The sequence below is a fragment of the Panthera onca genome, chromosome B1 (assembly GCF_046562875.1).
Source record: "Panthera onca isolate mPanOnc1 chromosome B1, mPanOnc1 haplotype 2, whole genome shotgun sequence".
NCBI classification, from domain to species: Eukaryota; Metazoa; Chordata; class Mammalia; order Carnivora; family Felidae; genus Panthera; species Panthera onca.
Window position 1 is genome coordinate 183,287,318 of NC_138342.1, and position 26,809 is coordinate 183,314,126.

The 26,809-nt window shown below is 39.9% G+C and overlaps 1 protein-coding gene across 1 annotated transcript; it reads right to left on the reverse strand.

Moving 5' to 3' along the window:
• Positions 1-17,489: 17,489 nt before the first annotated feature.
• Positions 17,490-25,672, reverse strand: FGF20 (fibroblast growth factor 20). Its single transcript, XM_078445103.2, has 3 exons — positions 25,285-25,672; positions 19,705-19,808; positions 17,490-18,571 (listed from the first exon to the last, which is right to left on the reverse strand). The coding sequence occupies exons 1-3, from the start codon at positions 25,568-25,570 to the stop codon at positions 18,326-18,328; spliced, it is 636 nt and encodes a 211-aa protein (XP_078301229.1). The 5' UTR covers positions 25,571-25,672; the 3' UTR covers positions 17,490-18,325.
• Between the last annotated feature and the right edge of the window lie 1,137 nt (positions 25,673-26,809).

Genomic DNA, 26,809 nt, shown 5'->3' on the forward strand with positions numbered 1-26,809 from the left:
TCATCTCCCTCTCAGTCTTCAATCCACTCTAATCTGACACGTGTCCCTCTTATTCTGAAAATCACTTCCTGAAATGGCCATTGACTCCAATATTCCCCAACTTAATCAACATTTGTTTAGTTCTCATCTTGTTTGACCTCTCAGGAGCATACAACACAGTTAGTTGATTGCTCCCTCCGTCGAGAAAGGCTCTTTACTGGCTCTATGTGATGCAAAATTTTCATGATTGTCTTATCTAGCATCTCCCTCTCCGTCCTTAGACAACCGTCTTCTTCTACTTGGCCTGTGACTCAGAAATTTCATTTTTCTCTCCCTACAACTGTATGCCAATAACTCCTAAATTATATCTCTAGCATATACTTCCAGACCTATATGTTCCATGGCTTGCTGACCTATTCACTTTATCATCTTACTGGGGTTACAAAATTAACATTTCCACAACCGAGGTTTTGATTTTCTACCAAGATGGTTTTTCCTCCAGACTTACATTATTTCAATAAATGATACTATCACACACACCCTTACCCACCCATTTGCTCAAGTGAAAAATCTGGGCACATCTTGACATAGCTCTCCTTAACTCCCACATTCAATATATTACTAAGACTCACTGAAGGTATCCTCAAAATACTCTGATTCCATCCATTAGTCTCCATTTTCACCAGCAACATCACAGTCCAAGCTAGTTCAACTCTCACCTTGACTAATGCCATTGTCTCCTAAAAAAAGGCCATCTTCTTCCACTCTTACCCCAATTCAACCCGATGTCCATATGGCACCCAGTGTGTTCTTTTAAAGATAAAGATGAAATGGTGTCACTCTCCTACTTGAAATCCTTTCATTTCACGAAAATAGGACTCCAACAACTCAGTATGCTCTCTGAGGCCCTACATGCTGTGGCAAATGTATGCGAGCCTCTTCATTCTCATCTTGTGCTGTGCTTGCCCTCACAAAATGTACTGTGGCCATCTTGGCCTTCCTTCCTAGTTTCTTGAACATATTACACTCTTTCCCAACTGCAAAGCTTTTTTCATCCTGTTCCCTGGATCATCTGGATTGCCATCCATACACATCCTGCCTTCCATACACAAACTGCAGAAATTCTTTGTCTGCCTAATAATTTTCCCTCCAGAACACCTACTTATGATTGTCTCATCATAATGCCTCTTTCTTATAGCACCTTGTCCTTTTCCTCCATAGTACTTAGCACTATCTGTACTTTTAAATTTTATTTTAATTTTACAAACAAATTAAAAAAGTGAAATTATTAAAATTTGTTTCACACTTTCTTCTTTGGTTAAAATTAGGTATAATTTAGAGTATTTATTTACCTACTTGTATATAGTCTTTATTTTATGCTTGGGACGAATCTCTCTTTTCTTACTACTATAAGAAAATATACACACAAACACACACACATACACACACATAAGTATGCAGAAGTTTCTTTACAACTTTGAGGAGATTATTAAATTCTAAAATTTGGGCACATAACTATGGGATTTTAACTGCCACTTTAACTCAACAAAATTTAGTTCTTGCTAAAAGTTATTTCATTCTTACAAAACATTAAATCCAAAAAAGGAAATATAAATTCAGTAACATCCAGCTTCAAGTTTCACTATCAGTAATGAATGAGAAATGTCTAATCTGGTGAAGTTCAACTTATTTCAATAAATCTATGCCAATAAAATACCTATATGTCTTTATGGATCTCTGTTCTATTCTTGATGTTAATTCATTAGAATGTACTAATTGATCTATGTCAATTACTTTAAAGGAAATAATATTAGTAACATTTTGTCTTTAACATCTCAAATAGGAAATCCCCATTAGTGTAATAAATAATGTATTTGGCAGGGAACTGGCAAACCATCTTAATCAGAAAACTTCCTGGCTGACAATCACACAAAATTGAGACCACAAAGCATATCTTAAATGTTTCAGCACTTGGATTTTCCTAAGTACTTCTTTTAAGTTCCTTCTAAGCAACTTGCTCAAAGATCAAAACATACTAATTTTATCATTGCTGGCCAAAATCATAAAAGAAACTTATAAAAGTGTAAAGATACATTTACTAACTTGTAAACAACAAAAGGTTTCATGATTTTACTTAACAGAGTCAATAAGATAAAAGATTTTCCTCATTTGTAAAATGGAGAGATTGAGCTAGATAATAGTTAAAATATCTTCAAGCCCTCAGATTTCTAGTTCTTTAGCTCTTAGACTAAATATATAGTGCTTATTTTCTTCTCACGAAGAAAGGTACTAGTATCTGTGTTTTACCATGTCCGTATGTTTACTTCATATTTAATAATGTATACTACATTGAACTCGTATACTAGAAGACTTGGGCTCAGTGTTGCCTCTCTGAGAAGTAGAAATACAAAAGAGTAATTCATTACCCCTACCTAGCTTGAACAAACAGCTACTTGTAGGATTTTTTGCCACCTCTCCACTCTCTCCTTCTATATTCCCCTCTCTGCCCCAATTCTATTGAACACACACACACACACACACACACACACACACACACACAGAGCAAGATGTCCATTATGGATATAACCATTTCTAATCTGTCAAGGGCAATACACAGCAGCCTCAGGAACCACAGAATAAAAACAACCCTTCCTAGAATCCATTTTAGATATCTCCCCTGACAGTTCAGCTAGAGCTCCTGCACTGTGCGGGCATTTTGGTCAGATCCTTGTTCACAGCCCTTGCAAAGAGTGCTAAGAAGTAATAGAGTTAAAAATAAAATTTAATCAAAGACGCTCATAAGCAAGCAAGAGATTTCAGGACTGTCTATGGTCAAGTTCAAGCTGTACCCTGGCACTTGAGCCAACAGACCCCTTTGTGCCTTTGTGCGGGCAAAGATGCTATGTGAAATGTATGGGAAAGCCAAAGAGAAAACCACAACACAGGTCCTGGGTCACACAATTTGCAACAGAGAACATATATCTTTTAAAATGCAACTCGGCATGATACTAAACTAGGGTACAAATTGAAAGCCTGAATATGGGATGCTAAGTGACTGTATGGATAGAATTTCCCATTATGAACTACACCCTGCCTGACCCACCAACTCAGATAGCCAGACTCTTATCATCCACCACAGTTGTACCAGCACCTGTTCACTTCCATTCACTAGAGGTGGCATCTCTAAGGACTATCTGGTGGAAGATGGAAATGCCTAAGCCTGGTTTGTAGATGAATCAGCTCAGTATGTGGATGCCAGCCACTGCAGAAGCTAACCCATGGAAAATCCTCCCGGTTGGCAGTGTTTGAGATAGTAAATCTGATCATCTACTTTGTGTGATAAAAGAAGTGACCTGAAATTAGGACATGTAAGGATTCACACATAGTCTGGCTAACTGGTGAAAATCCTAGAAGAACAAAGATTGGAAGATCAGAGACAAAGAGGTCTGGCGGAAAGGAATGTATATGAATAAATGAGAATGGGTATAAAGCGTGACGATCTTTGTATTCAGAGTTAACACCAATCTAAGAGCTCCCTCCATGGAAGAAGCACTAAACAACCACGTAGATAGAGTGACGCAACCAGTTGATGGCAGACAGTTGTTACCGGCCAGCCCAATGCTGGAACAATGGACATATTAAAAAGTGGCAATGGTGACACAGATAGAAGTTAGGCACCAACCCAGCAGCATGGGCTCCTACTTCCCATAATGAATCTAGCTACAGCTGCCTCTAGATGTCCAGTACCTGCCAGCAACAAAGACCAATCCCGAGCTTGTGTTATGGCACCATTCCTCAAGGAGACCATCTTTCATTTGATGGCAAATTATCTGTACTTGACCCCTTCTATCTTGAAAAGGCCTTTGATCGAGTCACATAGGAATAGACCTTCTGGGTGCAGACTGCGTTTTCTGTCCACAGTGTCTCAGCCAGAAGCACTATCCAAGGGTTTGCTCTGCCTGCACGGGACCCCACATACAGCAGAGTAGGAATGAGAGTGAGCACGTGACAAAGGGATACACCGGTCATAGCACATTCATGAAAATGTGGAACTGAGCAACAACGGGTAGGCTGTACAGACATGGAGATTCATTGTCCACGTGTCTCTACAAAGAAGCATTTATTGCCCCAATTGCCTAGGTGCTGTCAGGCCCTTTATGAATTGCCTCAGCTTAGAGATCCCCACTTCCTGCAGTGGCCCCCAATCAGCAACTGACTCGAGCTTGAGGAAAAACTTTGAGCCCACTTGTCCCAGTGAGTTAGGAACATTATAGCTCCAAAGCACAGGGTGGCCAAATCCAACATCACTTCTGCATCACTGCTCAACTTCTGCCCAATGCCATTGGCTTGCTCTTCTTCCACAATTATTAATCCCATGGGCACTGCCCTGGAGACATTTATTCTCTAAGCTTCATCTCAGAGTCCGGAAAAACCAACCTGGGTTATGTTTTCTAAATGAGTCTCAGGACAGAGTGAGCCATAGGAGGCTCCAAAGTATATTAGTATTTCAAGACATTCTTATGAATCTATAAGTATACACTTATAAGTATGTATTTTTAACTTCTCTTTGGCTTGTACTTGTAGCTCTCTGATAATTGAAATGGCATGTTAATAAATTCTCAAATATCTTTAGCTGATATGTATAGAAAAGTTACCTCATATATATTTTAAAATTCTAAAACTTTCACAGGTAAGAGTAACCTCAAAATGGATCAGAGATGCAAACAGGTAAGTTAAAATTATAAGCATAGGAGTAACTCTTAGTAGCTTTGGATTTGGCAAAGATTTCTTAGATACAGAAGAAACAGCATAAACAAAGTTCATAAATTGGACTCCATTAAAATTTAAAAGTTTTGTACGTCAAAAGACCCTGTTAATCAAAGAAAAAATAAGCCATAGAATGGGAGAAAATATTTGCAAAATACGCATTTAAAAAGGATTTATACCAGGGCACCTGGATGGCTCAGTCGGTTGAGCATCTGATTTTAGCTCAGGTCATGATCTCACAGTCATGAGTGCAAGCCCCGCGTCGGGCTCTGTGCTGATGGCTCAGAGCCTGGAGCCTGCTTCAGATTCTGTGTCTCCCTCTCTCTCTGCCCCTCTTCTGTTCACAGTCTGTCTCTGTCTCTCTCTCTCTCTCTCTCTCTCTCTCTCTCTCAAAAATAAATAAACATTAAAAAAATTTTTAAAGGATTTATACCTAGAATATATAAAGAACTTTTACAAACCAATAATAATAAGATAAATAACCCAATAGATATAAGCAAAATATCTGAACTGATGCTCTACAAAAAAGATATACAGATAGCAAATAAGCTCGTGAAAATATGTTTAACATTATTAGTCTGTAGGGAATTCAATTAAATTAAAGTGCATACTATATGCAAATTAAAACTATATGAGATACTTCTACATCACTAGCATTTCTAAAACTAAAAAGACTATTCTTATCAAGTATTTATGAGGATGTACAACAACTAGAACTCTAATACAATGTTCTTTAAATTCATAAGGCATAACCACTTGCAAAACTATTTGGCAGTTTATTATAAATACAACTCATCAATTCCACTCCTAAATACTTATCCAAGAAAAATAGGAACATATATTCATTGCAGTTTTATTCAAAATAGCCCTAGAAATAGCAGAAGACATAGCAGAAGCTTTTCCAAAGAAGACATCCAGATGGCCAACAGACACATGAAAAGTTGCTCAACATCACTCATCATCAGGGAAATACAAATCCAAACCACACTGAGATATCACCTCATGCCAGTCAGAGTGGGTAAAATTAACAAGCCAGGAAACAACAGATGCTGGTGAGGATGTGAAGAAACGGGAACCCTCATGCACTTTTGGTGGGAATGCAACCTCGTGCAGCTGCTCTGGAAAATAGTGTGGAATTTCCTCAAAAAGTTAAAAATAGAACTACCCTATGACCCAGCAATAGCACTACTAGGCATTTATCCAAAGGATACAGAAGTGCTGATTCAGAGGGGCACTGTTTATAGCAGCACTCTCAACAATAGCCAAATTATGGAAAGAGCCTAAATGTCCATCAACTGATGGATGGATAAAGAAGATGTGGTTTACATATACAATGGAATACTACTTGGCAATGAGAAAGAATGAAATCATGCCATTTGCAGCAACGTGGATGGAACTAGAAGATATTACGCTGAGTGAAATAAATCAGTCAGAGAAAAGACTGATATCATGTATTCACTCATATGCGGAACTTGAGAAACTTAACAGAAGACCATGGAGGAAGGGAAGGGGGAAAAATAGTTACAGAGAGGGAGGGAGGCAAACCATAAGAGACTCTTAAATACAGAGAACAAACTGAGGGTTGACGGGAGGTTGGGAGAGAGGGGAAATGGGTGATGGGCACTGAGGAGGGCACCTGTTGGGATGAGCACTGGGTGTTGTATGTAAGCAATGAACCATGGGAGTCTACCCCTGAAACCAAGAACACACTTTACACACTGTATGTTTGTCAATTTGACAATAAATTATATTAAATAAACAAATAAATAAAATACAGCATATTAAGGGGAAAATAATAAATAAATAAATAAATAAATAAACAAACATTAAACACAAAATCAAAATAGCCCTAGAAACAACCAAATGTCCATTACTGTTGAAAAGATAAACAAACTGTGTCATATTCTTACAATGGACTAGTATTCACTAGCAAAGAAAAAGATACCTCTGATACATGCAATAATATGAATAAATCTCAAGAAAATTAAGAGTTCATAGGGAATGATTCCATCTAGACTAAATTCTAGAAAATAGAAGCTAATCTATAGTGACATTAGGCAGATCAGTCTTTGCACCAAGCTGTGGGTGGAGGAGGGAATGACTTCAGTAGATAAGGAGGAACATTCTGGACTGATGGAAATATTCTATATCCTGAGTGAGTGGTGGTTACATAGGCACATATATTTGTCAAAAGTGATAAAGCTCTACACTTAAATTCTTTGAATTATTCTACATAAATTATACCTCAATAAAGTTAAAAAACATTCAAAAACCATTTTAAAGAAGTGTGACCGAAAGGAATGAAAGCAGGGACTTGAAAGAATATTTGTACACCCACGTTCATAGCAGTTTTGCTGAAATCAAACTATGTTTTTGGCTATACTCCTGGCCAAAAGGCAGAAACAACCCACGTGTCCATCGACGGATGAATGTACGAACAAAATGTGTCATATATGTAAAATGAAATATTATTCGAGCTTAAAACTCTGACAGCATCTAACACGTTACAACATGAGTGACCTTGAAAACATTATGCTAAGTAAAATAAACCTGTTACAAAAGGCCAAATATTGTATAATTCTTAGAGCAGTCAAACTCATAGAAAGGGGCACCTGGGCAACTTAGTGAAGCGTCAGGCTCTTGATTTCAGCTCAGGTCATGATCTCACAGTTCGTGAGGTGGAGCCTCACGTTGGGCTTTACACTAACAGAGCTGATCCTGCCTGGGATTCTCTCCTTCCTATCTGCCCCTCCCCACTTCCTCTCTCTCTCTCTCTCTCTCTCTTAAAAATAAATACGTATTTTTAAAAAAATTCATAGAGAAAATAGAATGTCGATTGCCATGGGCTAGGAAGAGATGGGAATAATGGGAAATAAGTTAGTGTCCAGTGTGCGTGGAGTTTCAGTTGGAGAAGATAAAAAAAGTTCCTTAGGTGGATGATAATGATGATGGCTTCCCAACAGTGTGAATATACTTAATGTCATGAAACTACACTTAAAAATAGCTAACGAGGGAAACTGTATCTATGTATGTATATTTTAGCACAATAAAGAAAAGGAGAGATAGAAAAGACAATATGTGAGGGAAAACACCCCCACTGAAATTAATACTTTGCTTCTCTGGGTGGGGAAAGCATGGAAACCAAGATGAGCTGCTTTGCAAATACTGGAGCAGCCCTGACAATGGAAAACTGATAAGCAAGGGATCAACGAGGTTGGGAAGGAAGAGCATCAAGTAGTTACCATCCTGACCAACAGGATAGGTGAACCTAATGACCCAGATGATTATCTTCATGCTAAAATGCAAGGAAATTGCATCTTAAGTCTCTCCCAAAGGGCTATATCTCTACCTCCCCAAAACTCAAAGCATATATTTCATGGGAAATTGCTGGAGAATTAACTAATGGAAAGTTTTGGATTTGGATTGGGTCTGCTGTCTGCACAACACTTTCCCTGTGGGTTAAGACAAAGGGTCATTAGATTAGGGGTAACATCCCGCAATTCTTAAGAGGAACCACTGGCAAATTGCTTAGATTCAGAGATCAATAGGACACGAGAACCGGCAATACTCACAGACTCTGCAGCCATAGCAACAACCTTGGCAAGCCCTCCACACAGAGAGCAACAAGCCACTTCAAAATCACTGGGAGCTGAGCCAAGAGAGGCAACACTGAGACAAGGAATTCGTAAATCTTAAGGATAAACTCCCTGCTCATGAAAACAAAGGACAACTTCCAAAGCATTTTCTTTGATTTCCTCTGATCTCTCTTTAATTTAAGAAGCCTGGTCCTAAAGTCGAGATCCGACCCAGTCTCTCAAAGGGAAGGACAAATTGCCCCAAAGTCCTTAACACGCAGGTCCATTAAAACATTAGATCTGCTTGGAGAGACTCTAAGCCCTGTAACCTGTTTTGAACATAGGATAATATTCAAGAACCTCGGGGGCTTTCAGGTACAGGATCAAAGATAACATTAATTCTGGGAAATGTGTATATAAGAAGAGAAATTATTTTGACAATATATGAAGGAGAAAGTAGCTGAGGTTGCTGAGTTGTGATAATCGCTTGACACAGAGGACCAAAGAAGATTTCCTGGGATGGAATCTCCTCTCCCTGAGTGTGTAATTGCAAGGGATTTATTGCAAGTCTAGGTACAGAAAGAGCCTTCAAAATGTTGAAGAGTAGGACCCCAACAATTGAGCATGCCAAAAGGAAGTCTCTAAAACAACCCTGTATCACCACAATTGCAAATATGAAAGTGCCAAGGTGCCATAGGACTATACCATATTACATACAGGAGTGCTAAAGAAACTAGAAATAACCTTATGCATTATTTACCCCATTAAGTCCCTGGTTTGACTAGTCCAAAATAGGGATGGACATTGAATCAACCTTAGAGTAATCTGTGGTTAGTGATACAGCAAATGTAGTCTATTAGATCCCAGTTAATTTTGGTCACCAGTGTAGTTTGCCTTCATTTGGCCATTTATTTTCTTACTGTAGAGATAAACTCTCTAGCATCAGGTTATAATCTAATAAGGTGAAATATAAACAGGTGTCCTTGACCTAATTCAAATAGAACATGTATTCATTTCATAGATGGCACATTGAGTAGAAGTCAGAAACAATTGTATCTGCTCTGCCTTCCCTTCCTAGGGAAAACTGATAAATATGATAGAATAATTTAACAAAAAAAGAAATTCAAGAGCCCTTCAGTAAACAATACCTTTCTGGAAGTACTGTTATTTGGAATAAGTTATGCACAAAAATTTTTTGCTTACAATCCATATTCCTAAAGAGGATGCAAAGAAAGTAGGTGCCATGTATGAATACAGACACATCAGGGTGTTATGCCTCAGACTCATCATCAGATTACATGGCCTCCTTAACACCAGTTTCCTTGACATTTACATGGGCAACTTTTTTCTTTTAATTTTTTTTTTATGTTTTATTTTCTTTTTTGGAAGAGGGACAGAACGCAAGCAAGGGAGGGGCAGAGATAGAGGGAGACACAGAACCCAAACCAGGCTCCTCCAGGCTCTGAGCTGTCAGCACAGAGCCCGATGCGGGGCTTGAACTCATGAACGTGAGACTGTGACCTGAGCTGAAGTCCAACGCGCAACCGACTGAGCCACCCAAACACCCCTACACAGGCAACTTTCTAACGTCTCAGCCCAGATAGCCAAGAAATGACTCTCCAGTGATCTCTTGATGTAGAATCATTGGCATGTCCCTAAGAAGATGGCAAAGTTGTCAGCTCCGTCAAATGGTGTCCTCATTTTGAAATGAGTCAGCCACTCATTGAGCATAGTTAAAACAGAGCAACTCGAGGGGCGCCTGGGTGGCTCAGTCGGTTGAGCAGCCGATTTCGGCTCAGGTCATGATCTCGCAGTCCGTGAGTTTGAGCCCCGCGTCGGGCTCTGTGCTGACAGCTCAGAGCCTGGAGCCTGTTTCAGATTCTGTGTCTCCCTCTCTCTCTGACCCTCCCCCGTTCATGCTCTGTCTCTCTCTGTCTCAAAAATAAATAAACGTTAAAAAAAAAATTAAAAAAAAAAAAAACAAAACAGAGCAACTCGAAGAGAGAACATCAAGTCCTTTTGCCACCACTATGAATTTCATCATATCTGACGTCCAAGTAGTTGCAGGAAAACATGGGCAAATGAGATCTCCATTGTTAAATGGAAGCAGAAGAATCAGGAGATGGTAATGACATTCACAGAAGTGCACTGCACTGCTAGAGACCAGCCCTTGGCAAGGGCACCCTTACTGATTCCCAAGATACACTGCTTCTTCTAAGAAACACTGTTCTTGAACCTCTGCACTGTTTCCCAAGATCTCCAAGACCATTACTTCCAAATACTACAAAATATGATAGCTACCCAAATTCCAGCCTGGGGGCAAACAAAATTGAGACAGAGCAGGGACCAGATTCAAGTCTCCTCACCCAGGAACATGCAGAGAAAAAAAAAAAAAACCCAATAACCCAGCTCTCTACCCCAGCTTCGGGGTGCTGCTTGCCATCAGGAAGCCAAAGCCACAAGCTCCAAACAAGTCCCATGGGCCAGTTTCCAAACAGTTTGCTCCTATGAGAACCAGACTAAGCCAGTCTGAGTCACAGTGAACCCCTGTGCTGACCTTTCACTGACTTTTTCCTTCATTATAATGCTAAAAATCACATCCAGGGATGGAGATTTAACATGCTAATTAGACATGCAATGTATGATAAAGCATGACCTCTTCATGTGCAGGCTCTGATAAATCCCCACCTCTACATGTTTAAACATCACCCTTCCCCCACCTCCCCTGCCCCGCCCACCCCCCAAGTCTCTTTAAAACTTTCCCTGACTTCTCCTCAGGTAACCAGCCTGAGGACCCTTTCCTCTGTGCTGTCACCCTGGTGCTCTAGCATACGTCCCTAAGAAGCCTTGCCTGGAAGTCCTGCTTGGCCTCTTGTCAATTTCTATCACTTAGCCAGCCCAACAGAGTTTGGTAACAACATGATTAGGGGTAGAGTCTTCAAGATATTCTCAATAATTGCTCCTTTCAGAGTACCACCTCCCATTGCTCATGCCCCATGGCAAAAGAAATGAGGTCTGGCCAATGAATAGGGGAGAACTTTAGACACACCCGGCCATACCCCCCTGCCATAAAGGGATCTGGTGCAATTCAGGTGTTAAGTCCTGCCTCTTCTTTACTAAAATACGAGAGAGAAAATAGAAGGAAAGCTGACTTATTTACTGAATTGGGAAAAGAGTACATGATTCACTGGGGTGAAAATGCGTTTAAAAAAATAAAAGTAAATACCTGTGTTTAAAATTATTATTTTTTAATTTTTAAAGTTTATTTATTTTGAGAGAAAGAGAGAGAGAGCAGGAGAGGGGCACAGAAAGAGGGAGGGAGAGAGGGAGGGAGGGGGAGAGAGAGAGAGAGAGAGAGAGGGAGAGAGAGAATCCCAACCAGGCTCCATGCTGTCAGTGCAGAGCCCAAAGTGGTCTGAGATCATGACCTGAGCCAAAACCAAAAGTCAGACGCTTATCTGACTGAGCCACCCAGGTACCCCTGAACTTATATTTTTTTACATTTTAGTTATGTTGGTGGAAAAACCTATTGATGGAACAGAACAGGTATTCATTCCCGAATGCCAGAAATGTTAAAATAAATGTTAAAACTCCCTTTGACCAAATAGGTGACAACATAGATGTGAACCACTCAGAAGCTAAGTCATACACAGAGCTCTAGTGGCTGAGAAACCAGGAAATACTGAATAGTTTGCAAATGGAGCCAGGGGAATTTTAATTTAAAGTCAAGAAACTGTTTATTTATTTATTTATTTATGTTTATTTATTTTTGAGAGAGAGAACATGAGTGGGGAAGGAGCACAGAGGGAGAGGGAGACACAGAATCTGAAGCAGGCTCCAGGCTCTGAGATGTCAGCACAGAGCCCCGAGCAGGGCTCGAACTCACAGACTGCTTAACCAACTGAGCCACCCAGTTGCTCGCAGAAACCTTTTAAAACTAGGAGCCCTTTGGGGCACCTGGGTGACTCAGTCGGTTAAACAGCTGACTCTTGATCTCCACTCAGATCATGATCTCAGTTTGCCAGTTCAAGCCCAGCCTTGGGCTCTACGCTGACAGCACAGAGCCTGCTTAGGATTCTCTCTCTCTCTCTCTCTCTCTCTCTCTGCCCTTTCCCTGCTCACTTTCTGTCTCTCTCTCAAAATAAATAAACTTAAAAAAAAAAAAACAAAACTAAGAGGACTTTAAGGGCACCTGGGTGGCTGGCTAACTCATTTGAGTGTCTGACTTTTGGTTTCTGCTCGGGTCATGATCTCACAGTTCTTGGGTTCAAATCTCACATTGGGCTCACACTGACTGTGGAACCCACTTGGGATTCTCTCTGCCCCTCCCCAGCTCATGAGCTCTCTCTCTCTCAAATAAAAAACAAAACAAAACAAACAAACAAAACCTAAGGGGCCTTTGGTTATCTTTTTTTCCCCCATATTTTTCTTTTCCAGTGTAGTTCTCTGATCCTTCTACTCTGTTGATAGATACTATTAGGCAAGGGTAGCATACAACCTCACAACAACCCAAATTGTCCTAATCAACTGCACTTGGAAGACCTAAGTATGAGGTTGCTGACTCTGATGAGAGGCAAAGCTACTTTCAGCATATGTGAAAACATTTAACCAGCTGTCATGAGCCATTTGATGAATTTCCACCTCCCATTCCAGAGGGGTGTCTATACAGAGAAGACTCTTGGTCTCAAAGTATTAATTACATCCAATCATACATTGAACAGGGCAATACCTGGGACATGTGAGAGAACACTCAACCAGAAAAAAAAGATCAATCTGTCCTATTTTAACAACTAGAAAAACTGGTTAATGCTAATGAAAGTTGATTTAAATACACTCTAAAATTGTCTCTGGGTGATTAATGTGTATCAACATGATTAAAAAGAACACAAGAAGGGCGCCTGGGTGGCTCAGTCGGGTAAGCATCCGAGTCTTGATTTCGGCTCAGGTCATGATCTCACAGTTTGTGAGGTGGAGCCCCATGTCAAGTTCTGTACAGACAGTATGGAGCCTGCTTGGGATTCTCTCTCTCCCCCTCTCTCTCTGCCCATCCCACTTGCACTCTCTCTCCCTCTCTCTCGAAATAAACTTAAAGAAAAAAAAAAAAAAAACTAGAACACTTCCAGCAGCAAAACAATGTAAATTAAATATTTGGATTTACTGGGTAGACTACTCAATATTTGTTGTCACAGATCCAAGGCAATGCACCTACACCATGCAATTGGAACATTCCATTACAGCTCCATGAGGCCTTTGGGGTAGAAATATGAAGAGTATGATATAGGGTGAACCACTTAGAGTCTCCTTAGATCTGATTGGCTTTGGGGTCATGCTCAAATCACTCCGACAGTATCCAAAGATTGAAAATCATATGGTATATAGGATTTTGGTTAATAGAATTACATTAGCATGTCTGGTCCCTGTGGGAAACAGCTAATTGTTCAGAGAGAAGGGAGCCCTCTGACGACAGCATAGCCAACCTCACAATAGGCCCTCAATAGGATTCCTAAGAAAATTAAACCCCAAGGGATCTATTATGTGCAGTACATTAACTTGTTTTCTATACATCTAAAATGGTACCAGACGTGTTCCCTGGGAGAATTAAGAAATACTCACACTGTTTTCTATATACAGGGCTTCATTCTTTTGCAAAACTCAGTTGAAAAAAATTAACCAGTCAACATATGGCCATTCTAATGAGTCAGACTGCAAAACTTGTCCCTGTCCAAAGAACTAAAGGTATGTTGGGCAGAAAATAATCACAGAAACAATGAAACTTGCTCTAACAGGCTTAGAAAAAAAGTTGAAGGAAGCGTTTTAAAATCATGTTGTATAATTTGTAAGTCCATACTGGAAGAAAAATTGGCATTATGTATAAACATTATCAGTTTAAAATGGTCCCTTCGTTTCCACGTTGTTATTTACATATTACCAACCAGGTAAAAAAGGGTAATTTCTAAGGAAAATTAAATGTCCAAGTGTGACCTGCAGAATTGTTTTGTGCAGCCAGAAATGAATTGTTCAACCAGTGGAATGACATATGTCTCTACCCTTCCCTTCAAATTCTTCACTACTGCCCCTGTGTATACCACCAGCCCACAGTAGGTTTAGTGAGTAGGCTCACCTTGGGAACCTTAGACTAATGTTAGTTGTAGGTTCTATGAAAATATTTAGGTTTGTTCCAAAGTACTAGGCATGGCATACTAAACCCCTTCTCTGCCAGTAGGAAGATACTGAGCAATTCTAATAATGGGTCAAGGAATTATATGAATGAAATTAACCACACCAACCAACATTGTACTATTGACCAAAATAATTAGTCACGCTACATTGTTGGCTAGAGGAAAGTGATGTGCCTTTAGTCTCACATATCGTACATCTTGAGGACCAAGATATCATCCTAGGAACCAACAGGCTGAGGTTAATTAAGCCCAATTTCAGTTTATAGATCTTTGTCTACGATAAACTGAAAAGGAAACATTTTATAATAGTGTTGATTATGAGAAACTTGAAAGCCCAGGATTTATGGGGACTAAGCCCCCCAGATGTACTAAAATTATTTTTGCTAGTAGAAGCAGCATACTCTGAACACATAGGAGTTGTTTAATGTACTAATTCCTCGCTTACCAATAATATGTAATAGCTTTTTAAATTTCATCATTAGAATTAGAAATAGCCTATTTATAGGCATAACAGTTTATTGAAGTCAGAGTTTTAGTGTGTGGGTATACAGCATTTCTGATCATTAGTTAATTCATAAAACTGGCAATTTCCATACAGTGCATTATAAATGTAAGTGATAGCCTGAGTGGCTTTCTGACTTTTATATCTCATGTTTACAATAGACCTATAATCTCACACGTTTGATAGCTTTAGGTTTCTGAATTGTTTTGGTATTTCACTTAATTGAAAACCAAACTCTACAGAATTTGCACCCCAAAGCTTGACCAAACCCCCGTGTTTTTAGATTTCTTTTACCATTGCAGAAAATGAAAGGAAGTTGGACAATTGACAGTTAATATTTCAAGCAAAGAAGAATGAAAAATGTAAGCAAATATATGATTGTGAATAGAACATTTAAAAAGGAAAGAAAATCAAAATAAGCAGAAAGGATAACTCATGGGTGACATTTTCCACAGGCATCCTGAGATATAACACGTTGTTTTCAAACTACTGATTTGATAATAAATCAAATTACTCTTATCCTTCCATACGTAAATTAAATATGCTCACACAACACTTCCCTTTAAGAGTATCAAGTGAAATCTATTCAGATACTTAATAGATCATTTCTTCAGATAGTACTAATACGGCAGGTGCAAATTGTTTTTCTGACCTAGGAAGAGCTGCGGATACATGAATACAAAGAGAATAAAAGATGCGGTGACTTCTTAGTTTTCTAAAAGTTTATAAAGCCATTGCTTCAATCATACTTCCTATCTGAAAATCACTACAAGTAGCTATCCCAATAATAAAAAAAGTTAACCTATATTCTTATCATATCTCCCAAAAAATTTTTATCGGGTAATGATACGTATTGTGGACCATGTTTTACGAGCGTATGGTCTCTTTAAATCTATAAAACTTCTTCCACAGTTATAAATTCAGACACCAGCATCATTTTACAAAAGACTTGAACTACTTCATCGTGCCTGCTTGGGGACAGGTACTCTAAATATACGTATCTAACTGTGCACCAAACTAGGTGTTGGTTTTTTTACTTGTATTTATCGATAAAAGTAAAAATAAGAAGTATTTTATTTTGAAAATTACTAAAGTATTACTGCTAAGCCATTTATTGTTATTTTTCACATTTATAAAACCAAGTGGTTTTGAGCTGAAATATTTCCCTCTCGCCCAGTACACACTCAAGTGCACACACAACTCCCCTCATGGAGCATACACATTCCCATGTAGCTTCATTCAAGTTATATCTTCAACTCCCTATCCTCACCCCACACATAACCATTAATTTATTGAAGTAATGACAGGTGGAGTGAATAGGCATAACTCCAAACAGCATCAAGGGCGGTCACCCTTGCCCTTCAAAGTACGATCCGTGGTCTAGCAGTATCACGTATCACCTGAGACACTGTTAGAAATGCCAAATCTCAGATCCACGCCCAGCACAGATGTAGAATTTAACCCATCCTTTCCCAAGACTACCAGGCGATTTTGCAAGTATGCTAAAGTTTGAGAAACACCGCTCTAGACGAGTGGTTCTCAAAGTGTGATCTCCAGACCAATCGCATCAGTATTACCTGGGAACCTGTTAAAAAATTCAAGTTTTCAGAATCTACCCCACACCTACACATCAGAAGCTCTGGCACTGGGAGCCCAGCAATCTGTGTTTTACAAGCCTTCCCGGCTGGGACCTGGTGGCAGCTGCTACCATTATCATTACCGCATCCTCACCGACGATGCTACGTCTAAGGGCAATGACATTGGCAATTTCAGGGCAGAAGCAAACAAAACCTAAGAAAGGCCTTTATGAACTTACCAGACTTGTATCAGCATAGATTTCTAAATTCACCTGTGCCCCTCTCCCCATTGCTCACTAAACTCCAGCCACAAAGCTCTTTCTCACCACAGGGAGTTCAGGCTCCTTGTTTCCTCTTCCTATCAGGCTCTTAATTCTCCTCTTAGACTGGCTAGCTCCTCCTTCTTTACGACCCATCAAAATGCCATCGCCTTAGAGAAGCCTTCTCTGCCTCACTCACCCTATCTAAATTTGCTGTTTTCTGTGTCGGAAACTTGCTTTCCTCATAGAGCACATCACAATGCAGAGTTAATGGTATTTATTTGTTAGGTGACTTATTTGCCATCTGTTTGTCCTACTGGACATTAAGTTCCATGAAGGGCCCACTTGGGTCTTGACCACCAACTTCCTTTGTGCCTAACAGTGTCTTCTGTATAGTAGGCTTTAATGAATACTTCCTGAATAAATGACTAAACAGGAGATATAACAAAAATAAGTGAGCATAAGTTGCCTATAATATTTGATACTTTTCAACATTAGAAGTTCTCTAAATATCAAAGTTTTTCCCAGGGAACTTAGAATCTTGTCATTTAACAAATAGGTTGTATTAGTAGAATAACTTTAATCTAAAAAGCAATGAGAACAAAACACAAAATAAAAAGTGTTTAATTCCCTGTTGAATGTGTGTTGAATTCAATACAATTTGATAAAACATTTTTCTAAGGCAAAGGAACCATTGTTACACTCAGAAGGTAATTGACTGCAAAAAATATATATAGTCTATGCTCTATGTTATTCTTAAAAAGAAATTCAAGATTTTATTCTATGTTTACTATGTTGCAAAAATGATGTCTTCTTTACAGCTCTGGACATCATGACAATGGCACGATAAAGGAATTTTTGTTGTTGTTTTTTCCTTTGCATTATCTTCATATACCAGTAAAAAATAAACTCTTCAATAAATAAATATATATAATAAATATTTGCAAAGTGAAAATGTATAAATAGGTCCATCCTTAAAAAAAAAATGTTCCATCTTGGCATGCATGTTCCGTAGTCCACGTTTCATCCGGGTTTTTTACATGTAACTCCATAACCTGCAAAATCTTACAAGGTCCTCAGAATTTATGTACCAATAATTTTGGCCAACTGCGTTGATTTATTTCTTCAACACGAAGTGTCTATTTTATAATGTAACTTTTAAAGTAAACATAATCCAGAGAGGTGAGGTACCAGCAGCAAACTAGGTGGGGTTCCCATTATCCAGTTTAACAGATTTTCAGCTTCAATTTTCCAGTAAGGACTGACCCAGTGTACCTAAGGGAACTTAATCCACGTATAAAGAGAGGTCTTGATCTGCTTCAAGTCAAAATGTGGGGGTTATTTTTTGTCCTTTCTCAATATCCTTTCCAAAGTCAGTCTCTCGCCAGAAAACATTCTGAGGGTCTTCCTGGGTTATTTCACGGTGCGAACTGTAACAAGAAAGAATGGTCGTAGTTTGGTTCTTCGGTAAAGACACTGTCACGCTTCAACTGTACATCAGTATGTCCTTGTACAATTCAGGCACTCTTTCCGGATCCACTGGTCTGGGCAGGAAGTGTGTAAATTTCTGATGTCTTTTGGACCTGGCACCGTCTCTCGCGGTTCCGTCTTTGTTAAGCGCTACAAAGTACCTGCGGCCAGTGTCTCCGTGTTTATATATGTTGGATGAGTAGGTATTATACCAGTTCTCTTCAAATTGCTCCCTAAAGATGCATTCAGAAGTCAATTTCTCCTATAAGAGAGAAAGTAACTACCATTAAAAAAACACCTTTGAGAGAATTTCTTTAGCAAAGTCTCATCGCTCTATTTTCACTGCTTTGCCTCTAACAACATCCTTGTCGAAGAAGAAAAATGGAGGAGCTGGTTTTGCTTTATTTTGTTTTAGTTCTTATGTTGTCTGGAATTCTTTCTCCCAGTCTGCTAAGCCTCCCAGAAGCCTAGTTCAAAGAACTTTCAGTTAAATATCAATTCTCAATTTTATTTCCAGACACTCAATAAATATCCAGAATTTCCCATGCTCCATTATATCTCCCTCCTACCACCATCCCCACCAAACAGGCCTGTAGCTTATCTTGCTCTGTTGTTAGATGCCAAAGTTCTACATAGCAAGTTTCCACTCTCATTCTGAAACCTTTCAAGATCTTGTTAACATCCAAAGTCCTAATTCAAAAGCATCATTCCAAATCATGGATCTTCCCTTTATGTATTTACTAATTGTTTGATGATACATTCTCCATCATTAACTTTGATCTAGATGTTACTATTAGGTAAATGTAGTAAATGTCCAGTGATTTCTTGCCTTTTCAAAACAGACCACATGTTATCCTAAGGGAGAGACCACAGTCGCTTTTTGAATCATGGCTCTTGTAATTATCAAGACTGCAGACATGGTCAAGTATGGCTGCCATTTTCTGTTGTTGCTTACATTATCCTAAGACTTCATTCACTCATTTCCTATATGTGAAGGTCAGCAAGATATATATTTAGCTATGGAAGATGATCATGGGTGGAGAAAATTTACATTAAATGAAATATAAAGGTGAAAAGAATTTAACATGGCCAGAAGAAAATGACATTTTTCTCTGTCTCTAGCAGGAATAATCAAAATACAGAGGGAAGTAGAAAGACCCAGGATAATGGGCAGAAAGAACTAGCAAACTGAAAGCAATAATTGTTTGGGGTTTAAAAACTGAAATTGAGTTAGATACTACTGTCCCGACACATGGAAATTAACCAGGATGCAGACGTTTAATTTCTACAAGTGTATATTTTATATATTTCTTCTGACATGCATTGTTGGCAGGTATTTTACTGAACAAAAATAAATAGCCTTAAGAATTATAATAATGTTTTTAAAATACGTACTGAGCCATAGAGTTCTCCTTTGTCATTCATTCCAAGGTAAAGACCACTGTCCACACCTCTAATACTGACCAGTCCCACCGCCACACTGATGAATTCCAGGATACCTGAATTTATAAACAAAATAATGACTTGTATTTATTAATGAACATATGACTACTGAAAAGAGTAGATTGGTATTGCTAAATATAGTAATGTAGGTGAAAGTCCTTTATAGGCTGAAAAGTGCTATATAACTGTCTTATTATGATGATCCTCCCATTTTACAGGCGGAAAAAAAAGCTAAAAAGGAAAAATTGTCCATCAGGGTATAATGTTAAAGGTATAAAACCTTAAACCAGATTGACCTTCAGAGCTTACTGTAAAATTTACAGTAACAAAATTTTACAGTAACTTACTGGCTAGTCTGAATACGCAAGTCGTAAATCTTCTTTGATGTTTCAGTTTCCTCATATACAAAATGGATGAAATGCATCTTTCCAGGAGAGTCGTATGGACCAACACATTTAGGCATTTAACAAGTGGAAACTATTATTATCATAAAATAGTACATAATAGAGGTATTCTTAGTCCTTTGTGATTCCATTAGTCAGTTATAACCATGTTCTATTAATTGTTTTGTTTTGGTTTTGCTAACCATGACTCAAGTCAATCTTTTTCTAATGGCAGCAACCAGTATACCTTGTATGTGTATGTTAGTGTTTTATAGTTTATAAAGGACTTCTACTCAAAATTTCTCCCTGGTCTTCAAAAAAAAAAAAAAAAACAATTCACTAAGCTAGGTATGTAAGATAATATTATCCCCATTTTTACATATAAAGAAACTGAGGCACAAAAAAGGTTTATTGACTTGCCCTAGAATATGACATTTGGAATTAGTAGAAGTAAACACATGAACTCACATCGTTCTGAGCCCTAATCCAATGTTTCTACTCCAGGATGATACAGTGATTTCAAAACTTTATAGATTACGTAGTGTGCTGTCTCCTATTACATGGTTCTTAAAAATAAAATTGATAGTTCAAAGAAGTAAAGGGACTTTATAATTCATTAAACGTGATAGCCAAATACCAAGATTTTAGCATGCAAGTAGATTTTTTGCTATTTTTGCTAACTTTCTAAAATTATTTTTCTTTATCAATAGATAAACTAGGATCAAAAACTCTCCACTTAATACACTGATATGCCATAGTAAAAAAAATTAATGCTTCCCTATGCATTGCTCCTTTTCTCTGTATACACTAACCTTTGGACTAATTCCTTTGTCTTGTTCTTTTGACTCTTTGCTGAAAGGATATACAGACATACTTTCTATGCTTGGAACTGCCTTCCGAGATAGCTTTCTACCCCCGCTCCTTTACCCCCTCTTCAGCTCTACAAACAGCATAAATGTGCACTAGTTAGCCCGATTCTTGCTCTTGTGTCATATCTTGATTTATTGAACAAGTTCCTGTTTGGACACTTGATGTTCCCAAGGCCAAGGGAAAGTACAAAATCTGGCTATTTGGTTATACAGAGGGTTCTATGATGTTCAGAGCCGAATTCATTCTTTGGCAGAAACATAGATTCTTAAGCTCTAAACACAGATTCCTAAGAGCTCAAAGGAGCGCTCTCAAACTAGTGGTAGATCACAGAGAACACTAGAACTATCAAGGATCCCACAGCAACCATGCACTACTAAATACACGACTAAGTGACTGAGCCACCCAGGCGCCCCATTGAGTGATTTCTATTAGAAAAAAAACACAAACCCAAAACATGATCAGTAGAAGAAGATATATTAACAGCATTTCATCCAGGATAAACTTACAAATGTATAATTACTTGAAATTGTATTGAATTTTAAATTCAAGTGGAAAAGCATACAATGCCTCACATGTAACTTAATTCTCTTTAAGTATCTCATTTACATTAAGATGCTCTTGTCTTTCAGAGAACAGGAACTGATTAAACGATTAGGATGTATAATAGAACCAGTTTTCAAGTACAATAAAATATAAGTTTCATTTCCATATAAACCAATTATATAACAGGTCTTATAAAGTATCCATTTTTTTCTTGCAAAACCAAATGGTAAACCACCTCGACTCCATTTCTCATTTTAAGATAATGCTATCTTGTCCAAAACAATGTAGTTGTAGAAAGACAAGAAATCACATATCTCTTTAGAACAATGGCATTCAGTGGTTTCAAGTTGATTAGACAACATCTAAAACTTCATCCATAACCAGGCATTAATAATTTTGCAATGGTTCACAGAGATTTATGGGAACAAGGTTATGTGGTTGTTGTGCTCCTCTTATAGATTTTAGCCACACTTTTAAATTCTGATCCTTTTTCTCCTTGAGGAAATAGTATACCACACAGTAATTTGTAATCACTTGATTCTTAAATGAGATGTGACAAGTCTTTCTTATTTATAATATGAGGTGGCAACTAAGCTAATTCCTTAACAAAGAGTAGACATGAAAAACCTTCCTTAAGAGGTAATCACAGATTTTAGATAGATTTTCTAATGCCCAGTGTCCCATAAAAAGACTTGGAGGTACTTTGTCTTTCTGGTATCATTTTCAAAGCCAGCCTTTTAAAAAATCATAATAAACAGGTGAGTCAACCCACAATGCAACCACATCAGACAGATCTATGGAGAATAGGGGAGAATAAAGGAAAAGCCTTTAAAGGAATATGTTTGATCTCAGGTTAAACTTTTTTTTTTAAGCAATGATTTCATGTTTACATATTAGGTAAAATCTTCCTACTGTACTACTGTGCAGAAAAACTCTATTATAAATATAGAGAGAACTCAGATAGGAAATTATATTAACCTCACGGAGACCTTTTTGCTTAGCTTCTATTGATGTGGTTTTGAAATTTTAAATACAGGATTCTGAGTTTTTCATTTAATCATTCACGGGCAAATTAGTGTAAACTATCAAACATGTTATTTAGCATCACCAATAGCCATTCTCAAGCTGCTTCAAAATTCTCACTTTGATGACACATTAATGAGTTTAAAAGAAAAATAGCAAAATAATTTCATAATTAATCATTGAAGCACTAGTAAAAGAAGGCAAATACAGAGAGAAGCATATGATGTTATACAGGCTAAACATAAACTTTCTTCTCACCTACACTCCCCCTTGCAGTAAATTATGATGTGTTAGTGATTCAAGGCCACTATGATGCACTGTAATGAATGGTAGAGGCTGTTCACACCTCCTTTAGGCTATGAAAACTAATCTGCGTTCTTTTCCCTTTGTGTAACGGTAAATATTTTGTTCCGATACGTAGCCTCCCACCATAGAGTGACTTGAACTATTACAAAATCGGTCCAAGTCCTATTTTTGCAATTACTAAATGCTTATGCAAAAATTTAGCAAAAGAAAAATGTTCTAGCAAGATAGGAATTCTGGTATACAAAATTCTTTTCTTAAGGAAGAGATTTAAACACCAGTTTGATGAATGTCATCAAGCCTAGAAATATTTATAATCTCTTCCCATAGAATTGTATATTTTCCTGTAGTCTTATTAACAGTCACAAAATGAAAAAAGCAACTGGTGTCTTTGGAGGCCACGGCTGAATCTCAAGTGTCTTAGTGGGAGAGAGCCAAAGCATAAGAGACTCTTAAAAACTGAGAACAAACTGAGGGTTGATGGGGGGTGGGAGGGAGGGGAGGGTGGGTGATGGGTATTGAGGAGGGCACCTTTTGGGATGAGCACTGGGTGTTGTATGGAAACCAATTTGACAATAAATTTAAAAAAAAAAAAAAAGAATCTCAAGTGTCTTAAAAGCTGAATTTCCAAGGCTATACTGTGTATCACAAGGGGATACTGTGTATCACAAGGGGTAGGGGTTAAGTCTAAACCTAACTTCTAGCTCCTCTACTCTTAGTCCTTACCACCCTTGTGTCCCTTTCTAAATCTTTCTAGTAGCCAGAAAATCTTTCTGTAATAAAAGGAGTGCCATAATTCTTGAAGAAAACTGAGCCACCTGATGTCAGCAGAGTTCTTTAGAATCAGAATCTCAGCCTCCTCCATTTAGAAACCACTTTCTAAAAGTGACCCCAAGGTTGGCCAGTAGGTCATGACACTCTTGACTCATAGTCAATGGGAATTTGGAAGAGATCAGTGGAAGCTGCAAACATATGGGTTTTAAAAAGTTAATTTTCTAAGCCTTTAAGTGCTACCAAATGACCACCACATGCTCATTTCTACATCTAGAGTTACAAATGCCCCTGAAACTGAGATTTACACTTCTCCAAAGTTTTAATGAGTACTGCAAGTCAAAAAAGGGATGAGAGTATAAGAACAAGGGGAAGAGGACAAGAGAGGGCCATTCAGAAATGAGATTCTCAAAGAGCCCTCAGTGCGCTAAGGAAGAGAAAGGAAGACAGATGTTGGGCCCTTTCACATTGCTGCTGACAAGTAAACCCTATCTGTTAAAACTACAATAAATCTCTCCAGTGATGTCCCAAGTTTGATGACCAAGAATCCTTTGAGAATGCTACCGGGTTAACTCTAATATAATGAAAACCCCCGCAAGGGGGGGGGGGGGGGTAAGATCCTGAGATGTTAGAACCTGGAAGCACCTTAAAAGTCATCACCTAATTTAAGCCCATCATTGTACAGAAAAAAAGAAAATTAAGGCTCGGGCTGTTGAAGGCACTTGCTAGCTCTACAGCTAGTTAGGGGGTAATTAACAATAGAGACCATAGGATTTCCCAATCTGGTGTCATAGGGATCCTTCGCCTGTTTATTTTAACCCTTTCTGTTCCCAGGCACTGCCGGAGGTATTCTGAAACACGTCCCTGTGTGTTCCCACCCATATCCTCTTTCGCTTCCCCATTTCCTCTTCCACACAGTCAATACGAAGATCTTTGCTTTCGGGTTTCACAATTTCTAGAGGAGCTTGGCTGAGCGACTGGGCATGCTCAGTAGCCGGATAGGCTTCCCCCCTCCCCCCCCCCCCCCCCCCCCCCGCCCAAACAGTACTTGGGTTTTCTCGCCCAAACAGAACTTTCAAGAGCTCAAAGAATTGCAGGCAGGTGAGCCTTACAGCAGGGACGCTCACTGGAAGTGAATCTGTCACCTACCTCTTCGGGTGAACAGTTACGGTAAATGCTCCCACCCTGCACAGGAGCGACCCCCTGAGCAGTAGCCATGAAGTCACTGTCCACCCCGTAACCGCGGGGGCATGTTTAAAGAAGCAGACGGCTTCGGATGTTAATTTTTGTTAAGTAAATGGTGCTGGAGGCAATGTGAGAAGAAGCAGGAGAAACCAAAACAGATTTAAAAAACAAAACTAAAAACTGCCTGCGAGGTGAGACGTGCGAGGGAGACGTGATTCCGAGTCCTGGCCTCGCCCCAGGCAGCAGAAAAGGGCAGGGCCGCAAGGTGCGGGCGGAGCACCCACCCCTTCCCCTCCCGCCCCCGGCGTCTGGAGCTGCAGCCCTGCGGGAGAAAAGTCCTCCCTGTCCCCGCGCTGGCCCGCCCTTCAGCCCCAGCCCGCACCTCGCACCGGATAGGGTCCGCGCGCTCCCTCCGCACGGGCTGGCTCGGGGGTGCTGGGGAGCCGGTACGTACCGAAGAGGCTGTGGTCCTGCCGGGTGCCCTGCACGCTGCCGTCGGGCAAGATCTGCAGGTGGAAGCCCGTGCGGCAGTAGAGCTGCCGGCGGCGCAGGATGCCGTGCAGGTGCGCCAGCTCCGCGGCCCCGGGCCCGCCGCGGGCGCCCCTCTCCGCCGCGCCGCGGCGCTCGCCCAGCAGAGGCGGCCGCTCCCCTGCTGGAGGCAGCAGGAAGTGCGAGCCCACCTGCTGGCCCAAGCCCTCCAGGCCGCCGAGGAAGCCCCCGACTTCGGCTAAGGGAGCCATGGAGGGGCCCGAGGGAGAGGCGGACGATCCGGAAGACAAAAGACCCCCCAGTAAAAAAATGTAGCGGGGATGGGGGAGTGACTGGAGGAAAAATATAGCAAAACAAGCGCAAAAAGGCCCGGTTACTCCTGTGAGGTCGCTGACTGGACTTTGCACTGAGATAGCAGGGGAGTTTTCACTGTCTTGGAGCGATCTTCTCTCCTTGGGCGGGTGGGAGCCGGCTGCTGGCTTTGCAGAAACATCTATAGCTGCCGCTGCCAATACCGGGCTGGGCCTGGGGCTGGGACCGGGGGCTGAGGCTCCAACTACGCCAACTGATCAGATCAGAGTCCTGTGTACATACACACCGAGTATATATGCGGGTCCTCTTGACATATGCTAATCAAGTCCTTTCATGCGCGCTGGGGAGGTGCTGTTTGAAATCTTAAACCGGCCTCCTCTCGACACGTTTTTGCTCTTCGGAAGTGACCAAAAGGGGCCCTTGACGGTCCTCTATCCATGCTGTCGCAAAAACCATTCCCACACTGGGCCAAAGCTAGCCAGCAACTTTGGGGAGGCGCAACTAAGGCCCCTCTTTGGGGTTGTCTTTGGAACAACCGTGATGCCGTTCAGCTACTGCTGTGCAACCGCCTTTGATGTGAACTCCTTTGCAGTGATAGATGGCTGCTAAAAAGGAGCCCAGCTTGGCAGGTATATAGAAGGGGAAGGGGGAGGGAGGTTGAGGAGGCGGGAGGAGGGGGTGGAGGAGGGGATGGGTAGGAGGAGGAAAAAGGGGAGAAGAGGAGGAGAATTGGACTCCTTGGGAGCTGCTGGGAGCCTGCAGTGGACAGGTGCAAAGAAAAGTAAGAGACAGAGAAGGAAAAAGGGCGTTACCTGAGGCTTAGGCCTGCCCAGACACACATGAAAGGAAAATCAAAGCTTTGACAGTTTAACTCACTAATTTTAAAACACTAATAAAATGTACAAGCATTACTTTTTTCTTTTATCATTTAGATGGGGGATTTTCTTTACATAATCAAGGTTAGGTTAGGAACACATACACCCCCCCCCCCCTTCCCAGGTTCGCTTTAATGTTTATCTTTTCTCAGATAGCACATGATCTAACCGAGATTGCCTTATATCTACATGGAAGTTTTAAATTGTGTGCTAAGGTCATGGGCTTTTCATCAACACAATAAAATAACATAGTATAAACAGGAATGTACGGATTAAGGGTAAACCCAAATACGTTGAAAAAAG